The sequence below is a fragment of the Lonchura striata genome, chromosome 11, assembly GCF_046129695.1.
Source record: "Lonchura striata isolate bLonStr1 chromosome 11, bLonStr1.mat, whole genome shotgun sequence".
Classification (NCBI taxonomy): Eukaryota; Metazoa; Chordata; class Aves; order Passeriformes; family Estrildidae; genus Lonchura; species Lonchura striata.
This window is the reverse complement of record NC_134613.1, coordinates 7147707-7170296: the sequence shown is the minus strand read 5'-3', so window position 1 is coordinate 7170296 and position 22590 is coordinate 7147707. Positions and strand designations below refer to the sequence as shown.

Here is a 22590-nt window from a genome sequence, read left to right as displayed (position 1 = left end):
CTCTGCATATGATCATCAATTACTCTGTATCCAGCCACAGTCATCAGTAAATAAATCCAAATGCTAAACAGCATAGTTAGGGGAGAAAAAGTTAAACATTATTTTAAATCTCACACTTACATAGACATGATAGCTATGATAAATATGGTATCTAAATAAAATATCTAAACTCTCTTTGGAGTAGCATGGTCCCTGGGTGCTGCTGCTCCCCAAAATCACGTGGCAAAGTTCAGAGTTGGGGAGAAAGGGACCAGGGGCTTAAAAAAATTTCAGAGAAGAGGAAATGCAGAGATTAAATGAAACAGGAGATGTGATAAAAATAAAATAAAACCATAATAAATTCCCCATCTGTCTAAAAGCAGAAAACTCATGGTTTAGGAAATTCAGACCAAAAGGTGGTGAAAAGTCCCACCTAAAGATAAAGGTTTTACCACGATATGTGAAATTTGTTGCCCTATCACAAGATATCAAAGATACAAATTTTCCCATGATTTAAAGAGGTCTGGAGGGCTTTGGGCATCCATCCACACATCCTGCAAGCCAAAAGCTCTGAAAATCCCTCAGTGTTTCAGTGCCCTGGAGGCAGATGTTTTATCCCACAGGGATATTGCCATTAGTCACAGTGAGACTTGAGAAAGAGCCTCAAAAATAGGATTCACAATCCCCAAGAGCAGCAGAAATCTCCACCAACTCATTCACCTCCTCCTAGGCAGAGCTAGACCAGATCCAGGAGTTTATCTACTCCAGCCTTTCCCTGCTGAGGCATAGGAAAACCTTGTTTACACAATGAAAATTCCCAGATTAAAGTGAGAAATCAACTGAAAAATCCCTTTTCCCAGTGTAACTCCACGTGGGAACATTTCCCATCACACTCCTGTGATAAAAACTCGTGTAATCCAAAGCCATACGATCAACAGGCAGCTACTTTTGGGTGTCTAAATGTATATATTTGGCATAAAAATTCCCGACTAAACAGAAGGGTGTGAAATTCCTCCCTTCTTGCCTTGAACACCATCTGCTTCAGCTTCAGGCTTCTTTTCAAAGTGAGAAACTAGGAATCAACGCCCCTTCCACATCTCTCTCCATTGCTAGCTCAACTCCCCAGATTAAAACAATCCCAAAATATTTTTGTATCGTATCTTAAAAAGGGTTGCTGTTATATGAAAAATTAAACTATGTATGGACACATTTTCATCCTAAAATCCATCCTGAGGAGCTTGGGAAAATTTGTCCACAGCTGGAAATGACAATAAGGTGTGGGAGAATCTCTTCCCTAAGGATTCCCCCATTCAGACTTGAGCCCAGCCCATGGAGGATTAATTGCTTGTTCAGCAAACAGGCACTGTGAGCCAGGCCCAGCAGAATCATCCCAGTATAAACTGATGAATAAAATGAGTTTGATATGATAAATCCATGGGATGTGGGAAGTTCCTAAATAATTGAGACCAACGTCTGGTCCTTAGTCTGCAGACAGGGTGGATGCCTCAAGTTCCCGACATCCCTCCAGGAAAAGATGCTGAGGCTGATGGTTTCATTTAGGAATGAGGGTTTTTATGCTTGTTCTCAATTTCAGTAGAAAAGGAATTTATAGACACAGACATAAATATAAATATATAACACATATATTTTTTAACCATGTGCTCACAGACACAACTATAAATACTTAACCACATTCTCTATGGGCACATGATCTATAAACAGGTTTTTAAAGCCCCCTCTGTCCATGATAACATGAGGCAGTGCAGGGGAGCTGATGAGCTTTCCCTTGAAGCCAAGGTCCTCCTTGAGATGGTCTCCTTCCAGGTGACTCTTTCAGCAGCTCCTCATCAAATGCCACCTGAATTTGGTTTTATTCTGAGGCTGATGCTTCACCAACTGATAACCTCCCCCCTGCTGTATGTAGGCAGATTTGAATTTATTGGAATTCGGACTCTCCATCGTGAAAGTGTTTTAAACCAGTAGGTTCAGCCCAGAAAATCATGTGCCAGCTCCAAACCATTCATCTCTGAGCTCAAATCAGCTCCCTGAACTTCTGCAGCAACAGGGTTTCGATCATAAATTATAGTTTGCTCTCAAAATGGGCAGAATTAGGTTTGCATGGTTCAGCTGGCAGCACACATACTGCCATGATCCCATGGGCTCCCTCTGCAGAAGCATCTTCTTCCCAAGCTGCCCTTACACAGCTAGGAGAAGCACAGGCCTAACATTGCTGTGTCATCTGCTGGGGGACCAATTCCTTTCATTTCTTGTGATCAAAATAAAAGAGGAAAAGAAATATCTGTATCTGCATCTGTCAGCACCTTGAAAGATGGATCAGAGTTAGGAGATGTGAAGGAACCTCCACAGTGGTCATGGTGAGGACCAGACTGGTCTTTGAGGCTGAACATCTCCCCCTTCCATTCCCACTCCACACTCGTGTCAATGAATACACTCTCGATTCCAGTCCTGCCACAATAAGACCAGTCCTGCCACAATAAGACCATTTTTAGGTTTGTTGAAGTATTTTAGAGGCTTTTAAAGATTTCTTGCTCATCATCTTGCTTAAGAGAGGTCACATTGCACAACTGTCCTACGAAAATCCACCAACAGAAACATAGAATGTTTTGCCTGGAAGAGACTTTAAAGATCTGTTTCCAAGATCTTGTGGATACCTTCCACTAGCCCAGGGTGCTCCAAACCCTGTCTGACCTGGCCTTGAACACTTCCAGGGATGGGGCAGCCACAGCTGCTCTGGGCAACCTCTGCTAGAGCCTCACCACCCGCACAGGGAAGAATTTCTTCCCAATATCCCATCTGACCCTGCACTCTGGCAGTGGGAAGCCACTGCCCCTTGGCACTCCAAATCCTTCTTAAACCATCACTAAATAAATTTTTTTTTTAATTTCTGGCACAGTCTGTGCATTTATTTAGCCAATACGTCTAAGCAGGAACCAAAATCAGCAGAAAACATCATCTACCTGGAAAAAGGAAGGAACCAGCTCAGAGGAGAGGAAAAAAGCTCAAGGGATCATGGTGACTGGGGAGAGGGATAAGGGCACTGGGAACAAGGACCTGTGAACAAGCAAGGAGCATGGGATGAGGGATGGGCTTGCTAGATAAAGCACTTCTCTGCACTGGGAACTAATTAGAGGTTAAGAAATTCCATATGAGGAGAGTTGTAACTGGATGACCTTCTAGGTCCCTTCCAGCTCAATCTACTCTATGCTACCAGAGGATATATAAATCATATAAGAGATTAAGATATATCCTGTTACATGTCAAACAGTATATATTATATTTTTATATTTACTGCTCATCATTTGGAGAAACCCAGACACAAGTGGGTGGCAAATGAATCCCCTCAGCCCCAGTCAACAACATCCCTGGACTCAAGGATGCTGTAAGGGCACAAGACAAAGCTCTGGGGGACTGACAATGGCTCCCAAAATCACTGAGCTTGGAAAAGACCTCCCAGATCATCGAGTTCAACTCGTGCCTGATCCCCACCTCGTCACCAGCCCAGAGCACTGAGTGACATATCCAGGAGTGCCTTGTACACCTACAGGGATCGGGGTTCCACCACCTCCTGGGCACCTCCAGTGCCTGACCACCCTTTCCATGAAGAAATTCCTCCTGATGTCCAACCCGAACCCACCCTGGCACAGCTTGATCAGAGTTGTCCTTCATTTCACTAATGTGCTTTGAAATCCTTCTGCCTTGCAGATACCATTTAAGCAGCTCTCAGCATCCTGACTTTTATTAGTATAATTTATGTGCTCTAAGCATCATCCTCTTCCCCCAAACACGAGTTGCATTCGATGGCATTCTGCCAAATAATAAATCAATAACTTGTGCAGCTTGTTCTTTCTCCACGGGTCATGTGGCCTGCAGCTGGCCAACATTTCTCAAAGGACAGCCGCTCTCTCATCTCCAAGGAAAACAGAAATTTGAACCAAGCCTCCCAGGACTCAATGGTTGACTTCTGCTCGTTGGCTTTTGTCTTCAGAGGCAATAAAGAGGCGTTAACGCCTAACCAGTGATGAGATACAGAAAAAACTGTAGCTGGGAGGAAAGGAAGAGTGTTCCAAGCAGTAGGAGAGAGACACTTCTTCATCATTTATTTTAAATTTAAGTATTTTAGATTGATGCTCTTTAAAATTAATTCACTCCCACATTAATTTCTAAATGTAATATTTAAGTAAGACATCTAAACTCATCTTAGAATGTCATGTTCCTGGGGGCTGTTCCATGTTCTGCTCCTCAGAATCATGAGGTAAAATTCAGAGGTGGCTGGAGGTAGTGACCAGACCTCCAAGACCATCAAATCACAACTCCAACCAAACACCACCATGATTTAGTCCAGGCTATTGGATTTCTCCACCTATTGCACAGGACCAGTAAACCCTATGGACCTCCCTAAATAATCACAGAGTTTTGGATGGCTGAGGAAACATTCCATAGGATGCGTTATTCTTATGAAATTCAGTTTTTCAGTCTGAGCAGGCTGAGATTTGCTGGCTGGGACACCAAGCTCACCAGGGACTCCACCAGAACATAGACTTCACTGAACAGACTCCACCAAAAAATAGACTTCACTGAACACCTGAGCTCCTGCCAATTGATTGTACTCCAAATTCTGTAATTTTTTCAGCCTCAACCTTGGTTATTTATGTATTTTTTTAAACAATAAAAGCATGCCCTTGAAACGGAGGTTTGGTGGGTAAGAAAAAGCTGGAGAAAGAGGCAGAAAAGAACTTTATTAGCAAGACCTGTGGGATGAAAAGCTACAGGATGAGTCCTCAAAATTTGCAAAGCATCAGCTGAAACAGGGAAAGTGAGTGAGGTGGGAAGAACCAGATAAGCCTCAGCAGGGATGGGGGAAGACTGGTGAGGATGAAGATTACAAATTTTGGAGAATGGGATACAAAGAAATAAAAACTTGTATTCCTGGCCATTAAAGTGCCAAAGACCTAGAAACTTGGAGGAAACTCAGATCATGGGTGGTGGTGGTATGGTACTGATGACCTCCAAACTAAACCTTCATCACAGCAATTATTTAGCGCAATGCCCTAAAAAAACCCAAACGACAGAGCCGCTGTATTTTTGGGAGACACCAGGCTGAAGATCAAGGATGCCTTGGTGGTTGTTTGCAAACCACTGGAAATAGTGTCATCTTCAGACAGAAGGTTTAAAAAAAGATTCACCAGACACATTGTATTAGATTTCACCACAGGGGGGAAAAAAGGGAATAAAGGTTAAAATAATCCCATGGTTCTCCTAGAGGACTATGGTGAGTATTTGAGTTTCCATAACATCAACAGCATGTCATGGTAACAATTCCACCATGGCTAAATGCAGTTCTGGCAGACAAATTCTACTAGGATTTCAAGAAAAACCCTTAGTGATTATTTAATTTTGCCACTTATTTTTTTGGCAGAAGTGTCCAGGTATCTCAGAAATCTCTTCAGCTTCCTGCAAGCTTTGGAGAGCTGAGGATTCAGAGAATGATCTATCCATTTCAAGTCCCTATCACCAAGACATGAAAGAAACCCTTATAAAAATACAAATACCTCAGATAAATTCACGTTTTGAACTAACAGAACTATTTTTGCTCCCTAGAAACACAATATAAACTCCCTGGTCTTCATTTGTAGACTCATGACCATCATTAAAAAACCTTTGGGCCAGCGAGGAACAAAGAACATTCTTGAAGACCCAAGATCTGAATACGAGTCCTTGAGTTTTCTTTCCATCTAATCCACTCCTCCACATGCAGCTGGAATTCCACGGAAAGTAAATGGTTAAACCACCTAATTCATTCACCCAAGGATCAGTGCTCGTGCAGCTGCACAGCTTACTTGTATTTATAGACTCAAGCTATGCCAAGATGTCTGAGTTTTCTAGCAGCAGAGCTCGCAGCGCTCCAGCTGGGATCCAGGAGGATGACATGCTCTGGCACTAAGAACTGGAATGGGCCCTTTGCAGTTTGATGGCTCCACAACTGCTCCTCATATCCATACAGCAAACACTGGCTCCAGTGACTTCACATGCCTGACAGATTTCCAGGAGAAAGCGAATTAGCTCTGAAGCTGCTCCAAGAGGAATTAGGGATGGCTGCACTTGGGACCTCTGTGAATCCCCCAGGCTTGGGGGGAGCCCTGACCTGCTAAGAAATCCCAGCCCAATAACAAGAATTTCCTCATGGATGATGACATTTTGGAGGAGGCTGCTGAAACCCCACCTCATGGAGGAATCATCTGTCTCCAGGTTTCAGGAGGAATCCTCCTTCCTTGAGTCTCTTCTAAGAAGTTTTTGGCAATGTTTATAAAAAAATCCAGCTGGTTTGGCTTTGTGATAGTATCAAAATTTGCATTTCTATGGTGGAGAATGGGAAAATAATCCAATTTTTGGAGCATCTATTGAGTAGGGTACATCTGCATACAAAGGCCACTTAAAAACTGAAATTAAATGGCTTTGAGCAGCTCTGCTCTACCTTATTAATCAAAACCAAAGAGATTAAACAGAAAACATCAAACTCATGAACAAACACTCCCTAAGTGATCCACTCAGGGATACATCACTTGTTTTTTAAACATCCTCATATTCAATGCAACATTTTCTTCTGAATTTTCCAATCTTTGAGAGCACTGGAGAAGCCCAAAATGAAACTATCAGGGTTTTTGGGAAGGGTTGGGTTAATTCTGTAATGATGATAAGGAGAGTTCCCCTTAACCTCCCCCAAAAAGGATTTCACCTGGAAAGAGGATATGCAGACTGGCATGTAAAAAAAAACCAAAAAAACATTTTGAAGGTCTCTAACATATTTCCTGTGTTGTACAGCCCAATAATAGTCATCCATCCATGAAACAACACATGTGCATTAATTTGAGGCTGGAAAGTTCTTAACAAATGTAAAGCAAAGCCTAAAGTTCAGCCTTTCCTAATCTGCCAGGGCTACTGAAGGTCATAATGCTCTCAAGTCTGACTTTGGAGAACACATGAGAGCGACATTTCTCCTCCCTCCCTACAAACCAACACTGAAAGGAAAAAATCACTGGAAGATTGGGGTGGCTTTTTGACTAGATACCAAAAAAAAAAACAACTTTTACATGATATCAAAGGGCATGGCAGCATGTCCAGGCAAAGGCAAGGAAGGAATTGCTCACTCCTTGATAAGCCCTTTGAGCACATATCAAGGAGACAACAGAGCAGTGGTTAAGGTCTTCATGATGTTTTTGGAAGCCAAAATGTTTATTTTAAACCAGAAAATGTCTGGCTGGATTTTATTTTACAGGTGGAAGTTTGTCATATGGTCAATTAGAAGTTAAATTGGAATAATTCAGTGTACACTCCTTAACAAAACAGAATTAAAGGGATAATTTCAGAACTTTATCAGGGCCACAAAGTCATGTCAATATTCACTGGCATCAGAGAGTAAATATTTCTGGACTTACCTGTTCCAGTTTAAAGATGTGCTGGTTAAAGTAGTGCTGCAAGCGCTCGTTGGCAAAGTTAATGCAGAATTGTTCAAAACTATTGTTTTCATAGTCTTCAAACCCAAAAATATCAAGTACCCCAATGGATAAAGTCTGCAAGAAAAGTAAGAGTGAGAATTAGAATAAATCTACATAAAGTGGATTATTTGTACACAGTACATAATCAAAAGCACACAGACAGAATTAAATATACTTAATAGTAGGAATTTTACTGGAATTGTTGATATTGTGCCATCTGGAGTCCAGAGAGACAACACATAACTTTAGATACGTGGACGAAAGGGTTTGTTCTAAGAGAAAAGCCATTTGAGAGGTGATTGTTTTCTTATTTACAAACAAATGGCCATCTTTGAAGAAACCTGATGCCTGTTCAAAGTTATTCTATTGGATTTAAGTATTGTTCTTCAGAAGAGAAAAATGGCTTGGAAAACAAAGGGATAGGCTTGGGAAACAAAGGTTTTCACTGTGAAGTCAACCCATGGGAACACACCTCCAAGGTGAGCGCATTGTCCAAGCGAACCCACTCCAGCTGCAAACCTCAAAAAGAAACTCCTACACATCAGGGCTTCCCATGGAAATAATCTTTAGTTCTCCCGGTGAAAACTGAAATAGTATCACAAATAAAGCATCCATCTTGTTTGCCAGATGGATCAGACAATGGACAGAGGTTTGGGAGCATCGAGTCACTCCGGCCTCGCTGAAAGGGGGGAATTAACACAAAAATAATGCTGCTGAAAAAGGGAGTCCAAAGCCCTGACTAACACTTGGCCCTAACTGCTGGGCCCAGCCGTGCCCACGTGATCTTCCCCTGTGACACCTGGCTGTGTCCACAAGGCTCTTCTGCATTCTCGCACCTTTTTCCACCAGCTCCTGCCAGTTTGGGACGAGAGATATGGAAGGACACCTCTGTGCTTCTTTAGTTCATGGGCAAGAAAGGTGTAAAGAGGGATCCATCCCATTTTTTCTTTTGGGAACCCATTGGCAGTATGAGCCCTACATTCTCTGTAAGGACCTTCCAGAAGTTCACAATAGAGAAGTTTTTATTTTATTAAATCCATAACTCGTAGTATAAATTGTAGGAACTGGTGAGCTACAGCTCTAAATAGCCTTTTCTTCCCCATCACTTTGATGATTTTTGTGAACCTCAGGCAAAAGCCCCAGGCTTTTCCCCAAATTGAAGAGCCAATGCCTGTTTGGTCTCAAATCTACAATTACCTCTTGAGATGCTCATCAGGATGTGGGTGCACCAAGGTTTCCTATGTTGGCAAAGCGAGATCCATGCTGCAGTGAATTCCCAGCTTGCTTTGCACCCTCCTGGCCCACCCCCTTCCCCACACCAGCCAAGCAAGGAGAGGCAGTGGACCTCTGGCCAGGCACGTGTTGGCCTACAGGTGAGTGCGACCCAACACCTCCTGGCTCAGACTGTGCTTCCTACCCTTGATGGCAGCAGAAATGTGGAACCTTCTTCTTTGTGTAGGTATTGGTTTTCATAAAACTTGAGCCTTCTGCCTGTCAGATGGATTTGGGAAACCCAGAAGAGAAACATGGGGATGTGTCAGCAAATAAACCTCATCCACAGAGGGAGCTGGAGTGAAAACCAAGCTCAAGATACAGTTATTGCTGCAGCTTCCTTGGCTCTACACAACTGTTGTGTTAAACCCCTAAATCATAATAAATGTTAAAAACAAAACTCATACTGTGCCCACCCAGAAAAGCTGCTGTCATCAGAAAGAGCGAAGAGCCTGAAGGACACATTTGGGGAGAGTTCCACCAGCACCATGCTCTGGGATCCAGCCAACAACACCTCACGCAAATACTCCATTCACCCATTACAAATAATTAAATAATTAATAAGAGAGGTGAAAGCATTAGCACTGGTCAAATGAGCTAAACCTCAAACAGGGAGGAGAAATAACCCCTCCCCTCCACCTCAAAGGGCCTGAGAGCTGCCAGGTGCCCTGGTATTAGTTCTATTGGTGCTACCTGCACTTTGGATTTTCTAAGACTTACTTGCTAAGACCAGCTTAATTTCACTGCCAGGAATATAAACCAGACTGTCCACAGGCTTCTCCACACTCCCTTTTGTCCATTTTCAACACAGCACATAATGTGGGAGGAAAATATTCCTTCTGTGCCTGCCTCCTGACCAAGGAACCACCTACGGCTGGAGCAGGCATGGCTGCCGTGGGCAGAGTGGCCACTCAGCTGTGAGTTGGAGCTTTGTCTGACCTGGACTCTGGCCACTGGCACAGGCGAAAACACAACAAAAAAAGCATTTAAGCACAAAGTTAAGTCTTTAAACCATTTTCCAAGAGTTCATTGACTACTTCATCTTTTGTCCAGGTTTTTCTCCCTATTCCAGGGCCAGACGGTCTCTACGTCCCTGATGCCATGGCAAGGATGAAGGTCCTTGGCCCCTTTCTCAGAAGTTTGCATCACTTGCCAAAACACCCATGAGAAACAGCTCTTTGACCAAAAGATGGAAATTGGGAACCACTGCACCAAGGACTGAGCCTGGCAGAGGGATTCACATTCAGCCACTGTTTCCCAAGGTCCATCATCTTCTCCTGCTTGTCCCAATGGATGTGGCAGCCCTTCTGCTCACCAGACAGAAATCTGCCTCATCCTTTCTTAAATGCATCACAGAAGGAATTCCTAAACTCTCTGTATGATTAATGCATCATATCTATATTATCCATGGAAAAAATGATGATGGAAACAGGACAAAGTGACTTTTCTCATCTCCCTTTACATGACCTATGCAAATCCTGATCCCAACCAGCCCACTGCTGTACAAGTTCATCCCTACAACAGACAAGAGTTAAAAAAAAATTCCCCTACATAAAAGTCTCTATTCCACCATATACAAACAAGACTTGGAAGATAAAATGCTCACAGTTCCAGACTATTCATGGATTTACTGACACCAGCTCTCAAAAGCATTGTGTTGACATCCTATGGAAATAGTTAAGCCCCTACCATGAGTGAAGACTTTAATCTGAAAAAGGTCTTTAAGCTCTCACAAACTTAATTTAATATGAAACAACTGAGCACAAAAACCATCTCCCTTTTTAACAATCCCGGTTCATTTACTGCATTGAAATTGCTACCAAATGTATTTCAATGTGGGCGTGAAAATACACTTATAAAGCAAAACAGAAGAGTCATATACAGCAAAAAATAGCCCTGTCAGTTATAAAATAATCTTATGGAAATATTATATTTTAAAGCTGTATTTTTGTAATTTTTTAGCTGACACCTAAAATTAAACACACACAGAACTATAAAAATAATCTCCATTTCACAAAACCACTGCAGGTATCAAACCACATGTCCAGGAGGAGGATGGTTAATTCTGCCACGGTTGTTACACAGAGTAAACCAGAATTTTTCTCACATCCCTGTGTTTGTAACTACTAAACTCCTCCAGAATACAGATTTTAAACTGTGTGCTTTTTTGCAGAGTTTCACATCAGAGAAATCTGGACAAGCTCTGCAGAGAAACAGTCGCTTGTCCTCTGCCACAATGATCCCAAAAGAATGAGGCCAATGGATGCCACTTGGGAAAACTTTAAAACCCGAGATATTTGGAATTGATGGCTCTTTTTCTACTCTCTGTCCGTGATAAAGCAGCACAAATGAGAACAGAGTCAATTCTTGTAAGGTGAAAAAACACAATTTCCATTGACATATATAGGAATTAATTTTGCTAAACTGCCTGTAAAAAGTGTGTAATCTGGGTGGTCTTAGGATGAAATTTGCACCACAATATATTTAAAGAAAAGTCAAAGGAGTTTAACATTTAAAAACCTTTTAAGTCTTCAACTTCAAATCGATCCTTTGAATAGGTGCTATGAGGAAATCACATGAAGATAATTTAGACCTTGACTTGCCAAGTCTAGTCTGTGTGTTAATGCTGCTTCTTTATCAAAACTAACATATAAAATTAAAAACTGTGACTGTATTAATTAGCATATCAAAATTCCTGTGATTAAAAGTGCATGTCTGTGAGGATTTTTAAAATTTGGGTGAACCCTGGGTCAGTGAGCACTTTCTGCTTGAGATGATGAAAAATGACCTCATGCTTTTCTTAAAATGTCTCAGCCATGACATTTAAACCCAGAGCATGAATTTTAAGGGCTTTTGGCAAATGATGGCCCTGAAGCTCTGTGCTCTGCAGTTCCCAAAGTGCCAATAAATAGGGATCACTGGAGCTGATTTATGTTGCCCCAAATACACGCTGGTGATGTAATTCCACCACGGAGGCACATTTTGGCAATCTCAAATAGGTTTGCTTCAAATTCAGGGTAAAAATCTTGTTTATTACTATTTTCAATTTTTTATCTCTTTTCATTTTAGCAATTCATTTTCATTTACAATAATCCAAAGCCAATACTGCAAAAAATCCCTCCCCAAAACAACCCCAAAATCCATAACCACTTCATCTGAAAGGATCCCTCCAATCTACATCACCCCAATATACATGATGACCTATTATATAAAGTGAAACATGGTGATTTGCTAAAAACTTGGAAGCTGGGACCTAAAATTAATGAACTGATGCACAATAAACATACTGCATGTTTAGCAGTTCTTCCTCTGCTTCAGGTCCAAAAGCCAAGAATTAACTTGTTGGTTGAATTTAAATGAATCTTCTTCATGGCCATGAGTTCTTCATGTGTTCAACCACAGATTTTTCTTTATGGCCATTAATTTTAATTTTCTTCACAGCCACGAGTTCACCAACATCCCCACATATACAGCACGTCATCTGAGAATGGTAGCAGGGTGATTTGGGAGCAAATTAAGCCACTTTCACAAGAACCAAATGGGGAAAGATTAAAAACACCCTTGGAAATGCCTTTTGATCCACCATGATCTCCACTCTATCATGTTTTAAGAGGTGAGATGGACTTCTAGCAATACCTAACCTGATTTATGGAAAGGGAATTCAATAAGAGGCTCTGGGAGGTTTAGTACTCTTGTTCTCAAGAGAAGGAAAAATCTCCAACCTCATTAATAAAGGTCAAATTTCAGGCAGTTTGTAGGGAGTCATGAGAACATAAAAGGAACTAAAAGGAATTGAGAGAAGATGAAGGAAAAGGGAGTCGGAGCAAATCCGACCCATGGCGGCTCTGCCATTACCATAAACCAGGAGGTATCAAATAACGTATTCACAGCTCGGGTCAGAAATAATATCTTAGAAATCCTGTCACCAAGCAAGATAAGCCAAATCCCACTGCGTTTTCCCAAAATATTTCACTGTGCATTTAACTAAATTTGGATATCAAAGGTCTGATTTACATCTTCCAAATATTTGCTGGACAATATGGAAGAACAACGGCCAAGTGTTTATTTTTCTTTGCCCAGCTTCATCTTTTGATCCTCTCCTAACTGCTGATATCAAATAAACACATATTGGGATATGAAAATGATCTCAGTTCCCACTGTCCCACTAAAATCAAATCTACACTGATGAAGAGAGAAACTTCTGTATTAATTTTTCTCCTCAACTTCTCCCACACACACTCTAAATTGAGATGGCTTTGAGTCTTGTGTTACCTCTGCATAATGTGATTATTATAAAAGAAAGCTCTGTGCCCCAAATCCATCATACGACACTTTCTGAACCTTCCAAATCTGCAGGATTGTTTCAAAATGTATATTAAAAGTCAGAGGAATATCACTGTCAAGCATGGGCTGGGATTAATTCAGGACATTTGCTGCAGGGTGAGTCACATATTATTCACCCATTGCACACTCAGGAGTTTCTGAGGTGCAAGGCTGTATTTTTCTCTCATAAATCAAAGACTTGGTGTGTTTTAAGATTTTTTTTTTGGCTGGTATATGCCAGCAAGGAGATGTCATCCATGTGCCAAGGTCTTGCCTTGCAGCAAGGAGATACTCCCAGGGCTTGGAGATGCCACTGCTCCCAGTCCACCTCCCAGTCACCCAGCTGGTGCTGCCCAACCTCAAAACAACATATGGGAAGCTAAGGAGAACCTGCATCCTCATCTGGGGTTTCTCCAAGAAAGAGCTGAAAAGGAATTCAGGAGGAGTGGGAGGTGGTAGGAAAAACCAGATCCGTCCTTGGCTTCCTTTCTCCACAGTGGTGATTCTTGGGTGGTGCCTCAATGGCAGCTGCAGAGCCCAGATGCCCTCGGGCACTTGTTGGCAGCACTGTTATTCCTCAAGGGCAAAGGAGCAGCTATTCCCAGCCCTGCCCATGCCAGGGAGACATTTTTCCTTCCTCTGTGCTGAAACAACCCAAGTCAGGGGCTAAAAATAGGGCTGAGGAGGCACTCGAGGAAAAATTGGCTGTCGATGTTTAACGAAGCTGCTCTGAAATGCACATAAATCTCTTCTTCACCGTCTCCACCCCTAAAATGCAGAGGGATTTGTGCATTTTCATGATTTCTGCGGAGTTTGTGGGAATCAATCCAATTCATAGAGGACTCTGAAGACAAACTGAACTACACTTGTGCCTAGAGCAGCAGATTATTTCCTGGTATTTTGTGCAGTGCCTTTCTGCTTCAGAAACTCTGGCCCAAGTACAGTCCAGGATTGCCTCCCTCAATCTGGGTCTGAGCACATTCTGCAGCTCCAGGTCCTGGGCATTTGCCAGCATGGGTGGATCTGTTCTGGCACAGGGGTAACACCACTCCCAGCTCCTGGCGCCTGCTGCCTGACCTGGATATTACCATTTTGATTTGGGGCAAAACAAAAAGGGCCAGAATCCTGTCAGTTGTGAATTCATGAGATGATACCCAGAGGTGGGCAAGGGGAAAGATGGTTACATACCATGGGAGTCTTGGCTGGAGGAAACAGAGGGTTAATGTGCAGCAACGTTGGAAAAAAATGCAAGAATTTGGGCTGTTCTGGCTCTTACCTGCTGAGATTTGAGGTTGGGAACAAAAGTTTAATTGCCCATAAGCAGCTACCATGGTGCTTCACTTTCACAGCCATGCTGACTAAGCATACAAAAGTGCCCTAGACGGATTTGTATTTAAATATTACAGAACAGATAATAATTTTAAAGAATCATTGGGTCATTAATAAAAAATAATTAGCATTTTAGATGCATTTCCTTGTCAAAACAAATCCACTTTTCTGCTTCACCAAGTATGTAAACAGTGTGGTTTGTTTTTTTCCTGACAGCCCAGACAAAACTTTTGATTACTTGGAAAAAAATCAGGAAAGAACACAACATTTCTTGTAAAATATTAAACAGAGGGAGAGGCAGCATGTGCAGTCAGAAGGCTCACTGGATGTTATCACTGTAACAACCCTTCTTTTTCAGAAAAGCACATAAGTAGATTTCATAGGCATGTTTTTATTTCCAGTCCACAATTACACTCTACAACCCTTTTTTGGAATTAAATAAAGGAGTGACCACACTGAGAGCCTCTGCAACTTCAGTCCTATGGCACAATCCAAATGTCAGTGCTCAGCAAAAATCCTCCTTTTGGCAGCTGTGACTTTAGTTTGGATGCACAACCCCTCAGAAACCCCCACATGCTGCTGGACCATGTCCCAGATTCCCAAGCCAAGGGTAACTGGAGAGCTGGAAGTGCCTGTGTGCATGGACATGGATTTTGGGGTCAGTATCCCTCAGCCACGAGGAGTGTGGATCAGTACACGAGAGGGTTAGGGAGGATGCCCTGGGTCATGCATGCAGGCATGCAGGCCCTGTTATTTCAGGACATTTCATGTCATTCCTTCCATCAAATCTTTGAGAAGGTAGTGCAGCATCCCACCAGCTTCACTTTTCCCATCATGATTCTTTTCTTTAAATTCATTTTCCTACTGTACTACCTCAGTACCTACAGCCACCCACCTCGTTGATCATTTCATCACAGAGCAACTTCACCAAATGCATTAGCAAGAATTCCCTTTTTTCCCCTCTGAATTATACATGGTCCTCTACTTTTACACATAAGGAGGAAAATATTTGCCATTGCTCCTGGAGTGGGTGGGGGAGCTGGCTTTTGTGGCTAGAACAAAATCTTTTCCCTGGTTGCTTTGAGCTTATAGTATTTAAGGTGCTTTATCCTTCTCAGTTCAGCAAGCACCACTTAGAATAATGATGTACTCAGTTATGATCCAAGGAAAAATTAACTTCATGTTAAGCAACATGCCTGGGTAATGTTTTATCACTCAGTCACCTATTTTAAAGACCCAAGAGAGGAGCCAAAAGAGCTGGTGAGGTGTTACCTTGGTGCTTTCCTCCATGTCCTTGGAGTTGAGGAGCGCGTGGTTGATCCTGAACACGATCCAGTCAAACAGGGCGCTGTACAACGACTTGGCCATGGAATTCCGCACAGTCACAGCCTGAAATAGAAAAGAAAAAAGGTGACTGGAAATGAATCTTGCTCTGCACTAAAATGGCTTTTGCTTCTCAAGCTCCCACATCCAGTGTCCACATTTTTCCCTTGCCAAAACTTTTGTCTGCTATTTTATGCCACGCGTGTCAGTGGTCCTAACAGCGCAGGGAACTGGGTGTAATCCCAGGGCTGTGGATGCGCCCCTGACTTTGGCGTGGTTTCTTTCATCCATTTGAGTGGATGATACATGAAATCACACCACAAATCCCATCACTGGTGGTGAAAGGAAAGGAAATAAATACATACACTAAATATAAATATAATAAATTTACCAAGACCCTTGAAAAGTGTCCTGGGGGAGAAGGAAAGAAAAGGGTGGATATTGCACAGGAGTGACAGCAAGCGATGTGAAAGCTCAGGCCAGGACAGGCAGCGCCTGGCACCAGCAGAAGGGTTACAAAAGTGGAGGCTAAAAACCTCTCTGGTACATCTAAGGGTTTCTGAAAACTTGAAGTTTTCCAGGTACCACCAGCAGGAGCTACAAATCATGGCAGGCAGGTTCAGTGCTCCTCCAGCAGCTCTCCCAGAGAGAGGAATAACAGCGCTGAGGAAGGGTCATCCCCACCACGGCTGGGATCAAAGACATTCTGCCTGATGGGATGAAAGCTGAGATCAAAGGAAGATCCCTGAGCTTTTGGACAGGCACCTACATGGAGACCCAGAAAGCAGGAATTTCTATTTAAAGGTTATCTTTGTTCTTGCTGCTTGGGATTCTTCCTTGGTTTCAATTATCACCTCGAATAGGGCTTTGGTACATATTAATCACCTAAAAACTTATGGCACTAGCCATGACTGCTACATTTGGTTCATTTTAGCCACTGCAGAAGAATAAAAAAGGAACCAGAAGATTCCCATGTAATTATTTCAATTAAACCTTGAACCATAACCAATCAGTGGCTTGTCACACATTGCCTTGAAATCCTTGTCAGCAATGCTCCCTTCGAGGAACATCATCTGAGCAGCCTCATGTCACTGACCCCAAGTGAAGGAATAAAGCTCATGTAGCATCATTTATCTTCTATCAGCTTACTCCCATCTCTTTTTCCCTTGATTTTTGGAGATAACAGCATTTAGCATGACCACAAGCCGTTCTGCCAATGTCTTGCTCTTAAAATGCCATTAAGCACATGGTCTCACTTCCTCTCCCTGTCCAGCTGGAATAGGAGAAGGGATTAACACAGTCCACGCCAGGGGAGGTTTAGGCTGGATGTTAGGAAAAATTTATTCATGGAAAGGGCTGTCAGGCATTGGAACAGCTGCCCATAGCAGGGGTGGAGTCCCCATCCCTGGAGGGATTTAACAGACGTGTGGATGTGGAACTTGGGGACGTGGGCTAGTGGTGGCCTTAGCACTGCTGGGGGATGGTTGGGCTGGATGAGCTCATAGGGCTTTTCCCACCTGAACAGTTCCATGGTTCTGTAAATGAGGATGCTCACAGCCTTTGTACACTGCTAACTATAAAGTGGTGGCAATACAAAGTGACATCTCAAGGTAACTACAAAATACGGCCTTAATTAGCAAGGAACTCCTCACCCAAAAAACAAGTGTGTGACACAAATAGGTGAGCAACAGGACCAAGAGGATTTTGGTGCAGCTCAGACCAAAACAGCACTTTTGAAGAGTGAGCTCTTGAAATGCTCGAGTTCTCCAACAAGGGGTGGAAAGCAGCTGGCATTTCAAACACAAAGAACTCCAGTTCTCACTAACTGCTTTTTCTTCCCTTTACTGATGAAAAGGGTTTGGGGTGGGTTTTTTGGCTGTTTTTATTAAAAGCAACACAGGTTGTTTGGGTGGGGGAGGTTGCTATCTAATTTTTTTTTAATTTACTCAAATGTGAGAGAATATCTCAGTGATTAATAGAAAATTCAAGGCCCCAGCTACCCTTTTTTCATTAAGCTGGAAGACAATCAGTGCCACTGTCACACCAGAAAAATCAGTCTCTGGCGAAAGACAAAGGCCAAGATCCAGGAATGCCTCTCACTGCCCTAATGCTTTGTCCTGGCATAAACCAGCCCAATTAATTGCTCAAACGTGCAATTAAAAAGCCAAAAAGAACATAGTTGTTTCTCCTACAGCATCATATATGGGTTTATGTTGCAACACTTTTCATTACCTTTTATTAGAGGCTACAGGGATGTGCAGGACTTCACCCCTGAATGCCCTTGTTTTGTTTTTTTTTTTCCAAAATAAACTAGGATATCATTAAGCCTGCACCACTCCAGTGCTGAGGAATGCTGAGAGTGTGACTGCCACGAGTCTCCTGAATGGCCAGACTGGGAAGTTTCCCTGACACCAGCACTGCCCAGTTTCCTCCAGAATGTGCAGGGTGGGGGATGAGCCACTACTCTCATTCCCAACGTGGTCTCAGCTACATGAAAAGCTGGGAAACCCATGAAAAGGTGATTTCCTTGCTATGCTTGGGTCCCACAATCAGTGGTCCAGATCCCAAAGTGTTCAACAGCTACTTTTAGAAGAGATGGTTTAATACTAAGAGCTGGTAGGAAACTCCTGGCAAAGCAACATATTGACAACACAGGGTGGATGGAGCACTTTGTCTTCATCCATTTAAAAAATACCTGCACTGAAATGAACCTATTTTAAATTGCTCAAGGTTTAAGGGGGCCTGCCTTTATTTGAATTTTTTATTTCATTTCAATAAAGTATTAACTTTTTACAATAGAGTTCCACTGATGTCACATTTTAAATATAGCCCCTCACTATGCTAAACAGATTCCAAAACTATACAATCTGGAGACCATCAGGGAATATTATTTCTTTTCAAATTCAGGAGCTGCAGCAGAGCATTTAAAATAAGGTTTTATGCTTTATTTAATAAGAAATCATTTATTTCTGTAGTATCCTAAATAAATTAATTCTAGTCTCTGAACTACATCCCATACATCACATACAGCTTGTCTTCAGATCAACACCTACAGCTTCTGGTCTCTTCCTCAAGTCTCCTTACGTGACATTTAGGCAGATCTGGAACATGGTAATGCTCATCAAACCATTTTTATTTCCCTCACAAAGCAAAATAAAAATAGCTGCTGCAATGCCAAAACAAATCTCTGGGGATCAAAGGGAGCAGGACATGTTGCACCCACACAAAAATATTGCTGATTCCAAACTGAGACAGATTAAACACGCTTTGACTCAGCAGGTCAGGAAATAAGCTACAGACAAGGTTTTAATCAATACTTTCCTGCTTATCAAGGCAGAAAGGATCTATGTATTATTTATTATATGCCAGAAACTCCACTTGTTGGGTTGGCCAACTTTTGTTAAGATCCTGAGATAACATATTTCAGGTTTTTGTATCATTTCATTGCCAAATTAATGGTGCTGAAAGTTGTCATGATCAGCATTGGATTCAGGCCACCTTAAAAAACAGATAAACTTCTGGAAACATCTCTGTTAAAAGGAACAAGGGGAAGACAGGCTTAAGAATTAAAATCTGCCTTTGAAGTGCTTTGGAACAAGGACTTACAGTTCCAGCAGCAGCAGCCTGTGTTTTAGAGGCTGGAAAAGATGTAATCTCAGGAACCCAAATTTGCTCAAATTAAAAGTCTCTGTAAAACACATTTGTACACACAAGAGGAGATTCTTAAGAACTGAGATTACAAAGTCACTAAATATATTTAAGCAAATCTGTCTGCTGCCATCCCACAGCAACCCCTGCTCCAGGCAGGATCCCTCACTCCTGCCCTTCTGCACCCAGCTGAGGGCTGAAATTTCAAGCTGGAATTTTAAAAAATATTTGTTGGTACCCAGAAAATCCAGGGAAAACAGGTGGGTTAAAAGCCCCATCAAGCTTATACAGTGAAAACTACAAGAAAGACATTGTGGGGCTTGAGGCAGAGATGGAAACAGAGCTGGGAAAGGGTCTGGAGCACCAGGAGCAGCTGAGGGAGGTGGTGGGGCTCAGCCTGGAGAAAAGGAGGCTCAGGGGGGACCTGATGGCTCTGCCCAGCTCCGACAGGAGGGGACAGCCAGGTGGGGTGAGTCGGGCTCTGATCCCAGGGCACAGGGACAGGACAAGGCACAGCCTCAGTCTGTGTCACAGGAGGCTCAGTGGCCAGGCACTGGCACAGGCTGCTCAGGGAAATGGTGAAGACTCCATCCCTGAAGGGATTTAAAAGCTGTGTGGATTATAGCACCTGGGGTGCATTATAGCATTGATTCCATGATTCCAAGATGCTCAGCTAACCTTTTACAGATATTTTCACATGATTTTGCTGGAAGTTCCTTGCCTGCTCCTTATTAGATTCAGTGTTTTTACTGCTGACTAACCTAACACACAAGCAAGAGCAGCAATAGTTCAATTTGAACAACAAAACCTCAAATATTTTACGTCTTTCAGACTAAGGGGAATAAACAAAGCCCAGAGAACAGAGGGTGGGTGAAAGCAAGTGCTGAAGGACTTTGAAAGGCAAAGAGCAAAAATTGCAACAACATCCCTGGACGTCCCAGGGAGAAGAAAGTAAAGAGATCCCACTGATTTGGACTTGATGATCCCTGTGGGCCTCTTTCAACTCAGGATATTCTCCGAGGACAAAATCATCAAGATGCTGCTGGAAGCTCAGTGGTTTTATTCACACCCTTCCATAATCAAGAGGAAGATTTTCTAGAGTGTGGACCCTACTAACCACAGCAAGATCTAGAGTGGGACTGAAATACAAGAGACAGTTCCTCTTAATTATTCCATCAAACCAACCCAACCATGGAGAGTATCTGGAAAGGCAACTGGCTTTAAGCATTTTTGACCCAAACAAATTGATGGATGAAGGGCTTTTGGAGTCAATAAACATTTTCTCTTTTTGTTTCAAAAGAGCCAGACTAAAATGAAGTACTGATTCTGTTCAGAGCATTGCTCGACACAAAAAAAAAAGACCAAAACAAAGCAAAGCTCATCATTTTTGCATCACTTAGGAAGAGCAGGGTATTGGTGCACTAAGCAATTCTGAGTAAGAATCATTCCAAAGTGGTATTTATGAGACAGTTAGAGGTCTCTAAAGACTTCAAACATCCCAGCTCATTGAGAGGTTTGTCCATCTTCCCTCATAACTAATGTGGAGGACAGCATAGACTGATCCAAAACAGAGGAGAAAGGTGGTGGATGGATACTTGAGTTTGGGTAGCTTTTATGATCATCAAAACACAACTAAATATTATATCTGTACAGCCATGTGTATATCTGAGTTTGCCTAGGAGGGTTTCTGAGCCTCACTCCATCACTGAAACTTCTGGAGTGCAGCCAGCACCACATGCTGCTTTCTAGAAAAACAAGACAGAAAAACCCAAACCCATTTTTCATAGAAAAGATGCCCTTTTTACACACACATATTGGATATCACTACCTGTTTTGGGCCACTACTATGAAAAAGGTACCTCAGGAAAGGCAAGGTGCTCAGAGCTGGGGTTTAGACCCCAGACTCTGAGCAGAGACTTGGTTAATGAGAAGTGGATTTAAGTACAACTGGAAAGCGAGTGTGAACACCAAGACAACTTAAAGCTCTAATGAGGATTAAACACCTGTGGAGTTTATTAACCATGACAAACACTTATCCCATCTCTCAGCATTATGCAAAACTAGGAAGCACCTATAAAGATGTGCTGACAGACTCAGCTGGTCAACACAACATTATTGCACCCTCAATTCTGATCAACACAACATTGTTAAATCCGGTTTTTCAATGGGGACATCACAGACATGAGGGCAAGGTCAGTGCACCCACTCCAGATTTTTGACAAGCTACGAGAACTTGAAAAGTTGATATTTAAATGCCATTTTTCAAGCACAGCTTGGGAAAATTCCTTGGACCCAGAAGAAAAGACTTTTTAGAAGGCAGCCTGACTTGTTAGCCCCAAAGGCAGCTTGGTGCTTTGCTGTACAGTCCACAAGACTTGCTGCATAGCTGGCCGTGGTCCTTTTTACCTCCAGTTTTCCAGCATTTTCCCAGGAGACTGCATGTGTGCATCCCTTTATAGATACTGTTGATGTTATTTGTTCACAGTGGATAAACACATTGCCAGCACCAGCATTCCCTACCAATGCAGAACTCCCACCCATCCCAAAAAATGTGGCTTTACAAGCAATACTCCTTGTAATTTTCCCCAAGAACCTGCAATAGCTCCAAAAATTGATTTGTTAAAATAGGAATTACGTTGATACAGCCATAGGAGCTACCTATGGATTCATTCTCTCCTGGTGACCCCCCAGCTCTTCCGGAACATGTGCAGCTGTTTCCTGCCCTCCAGGAGGAAAACAAGCAACACATTCCCCTTTCAGACACTTGTCAACAAATACTGAACAATTACAGTAATTCCAAGATGACAAGAAATGTTTCTTTCCAGGTGTAAAGTTTGCAGGATTTGGTGTAAAACAAAGAAAAGGTGTTCAATTACTTAAGTAAAGCTGGGCAACACAAAATACATTTTCTTCTGCTGGTGAGAAGAAACAGAGATTCCTCTTCAGGAAATCAGATCTGAACACAGGAAGAGAGGAAATAACCCCTTTTCCCTTAGGGTCTTTGATGGGCTTCCTATAATTTCTATACAAGGATGAAAGGTGCTTCCAATGAAATGTTTGGGGAAAAAAAAGTGGCAGTAGAATTTTTCCTCTTCAGGAAATCCCTCTAAAAATCAAATCTGGATATGTGGTTTTAGTGGCTCTGTGGAAATGTCATTTGTTTGCTTTTCTTTTAATACATGGAGTAAGTTTTCAGCATGTT

The 22590-nt window shown here is 42.3% G+C and overlaps 1 protein-coding gene across 6 annotated transcripts in view; it reads right to left on the bottom strand.

Annotated features, from left to right (window-relative positions):
* MYO9A (myosin IXA) overlaps positions 1 to 22590 on the bottom strand; it is a 175289-nt gene that overhangs the window by 54174 nt on the left and 98525 nt on the right. For all 6 annotated transcript variants that reach the window (XM_021554201.3, XM_021554204.3, XM_021554202.3 and 3 more), the window contains 2 exons: positions 15690 to 15806; positions 7434 to 7568 (listed from right to left, as the gene is read on the bottom strand). In XM_021554201.3, the coding sequence (XP_021409876.1) occupies positions 7434 to 7568; positions 15690 to 15806 (252 nt within the window). The remainder of the gene's footprint in view (positions 1 to 7433; positions 7569 to 15689; positions 15807 to 22590) is intronic.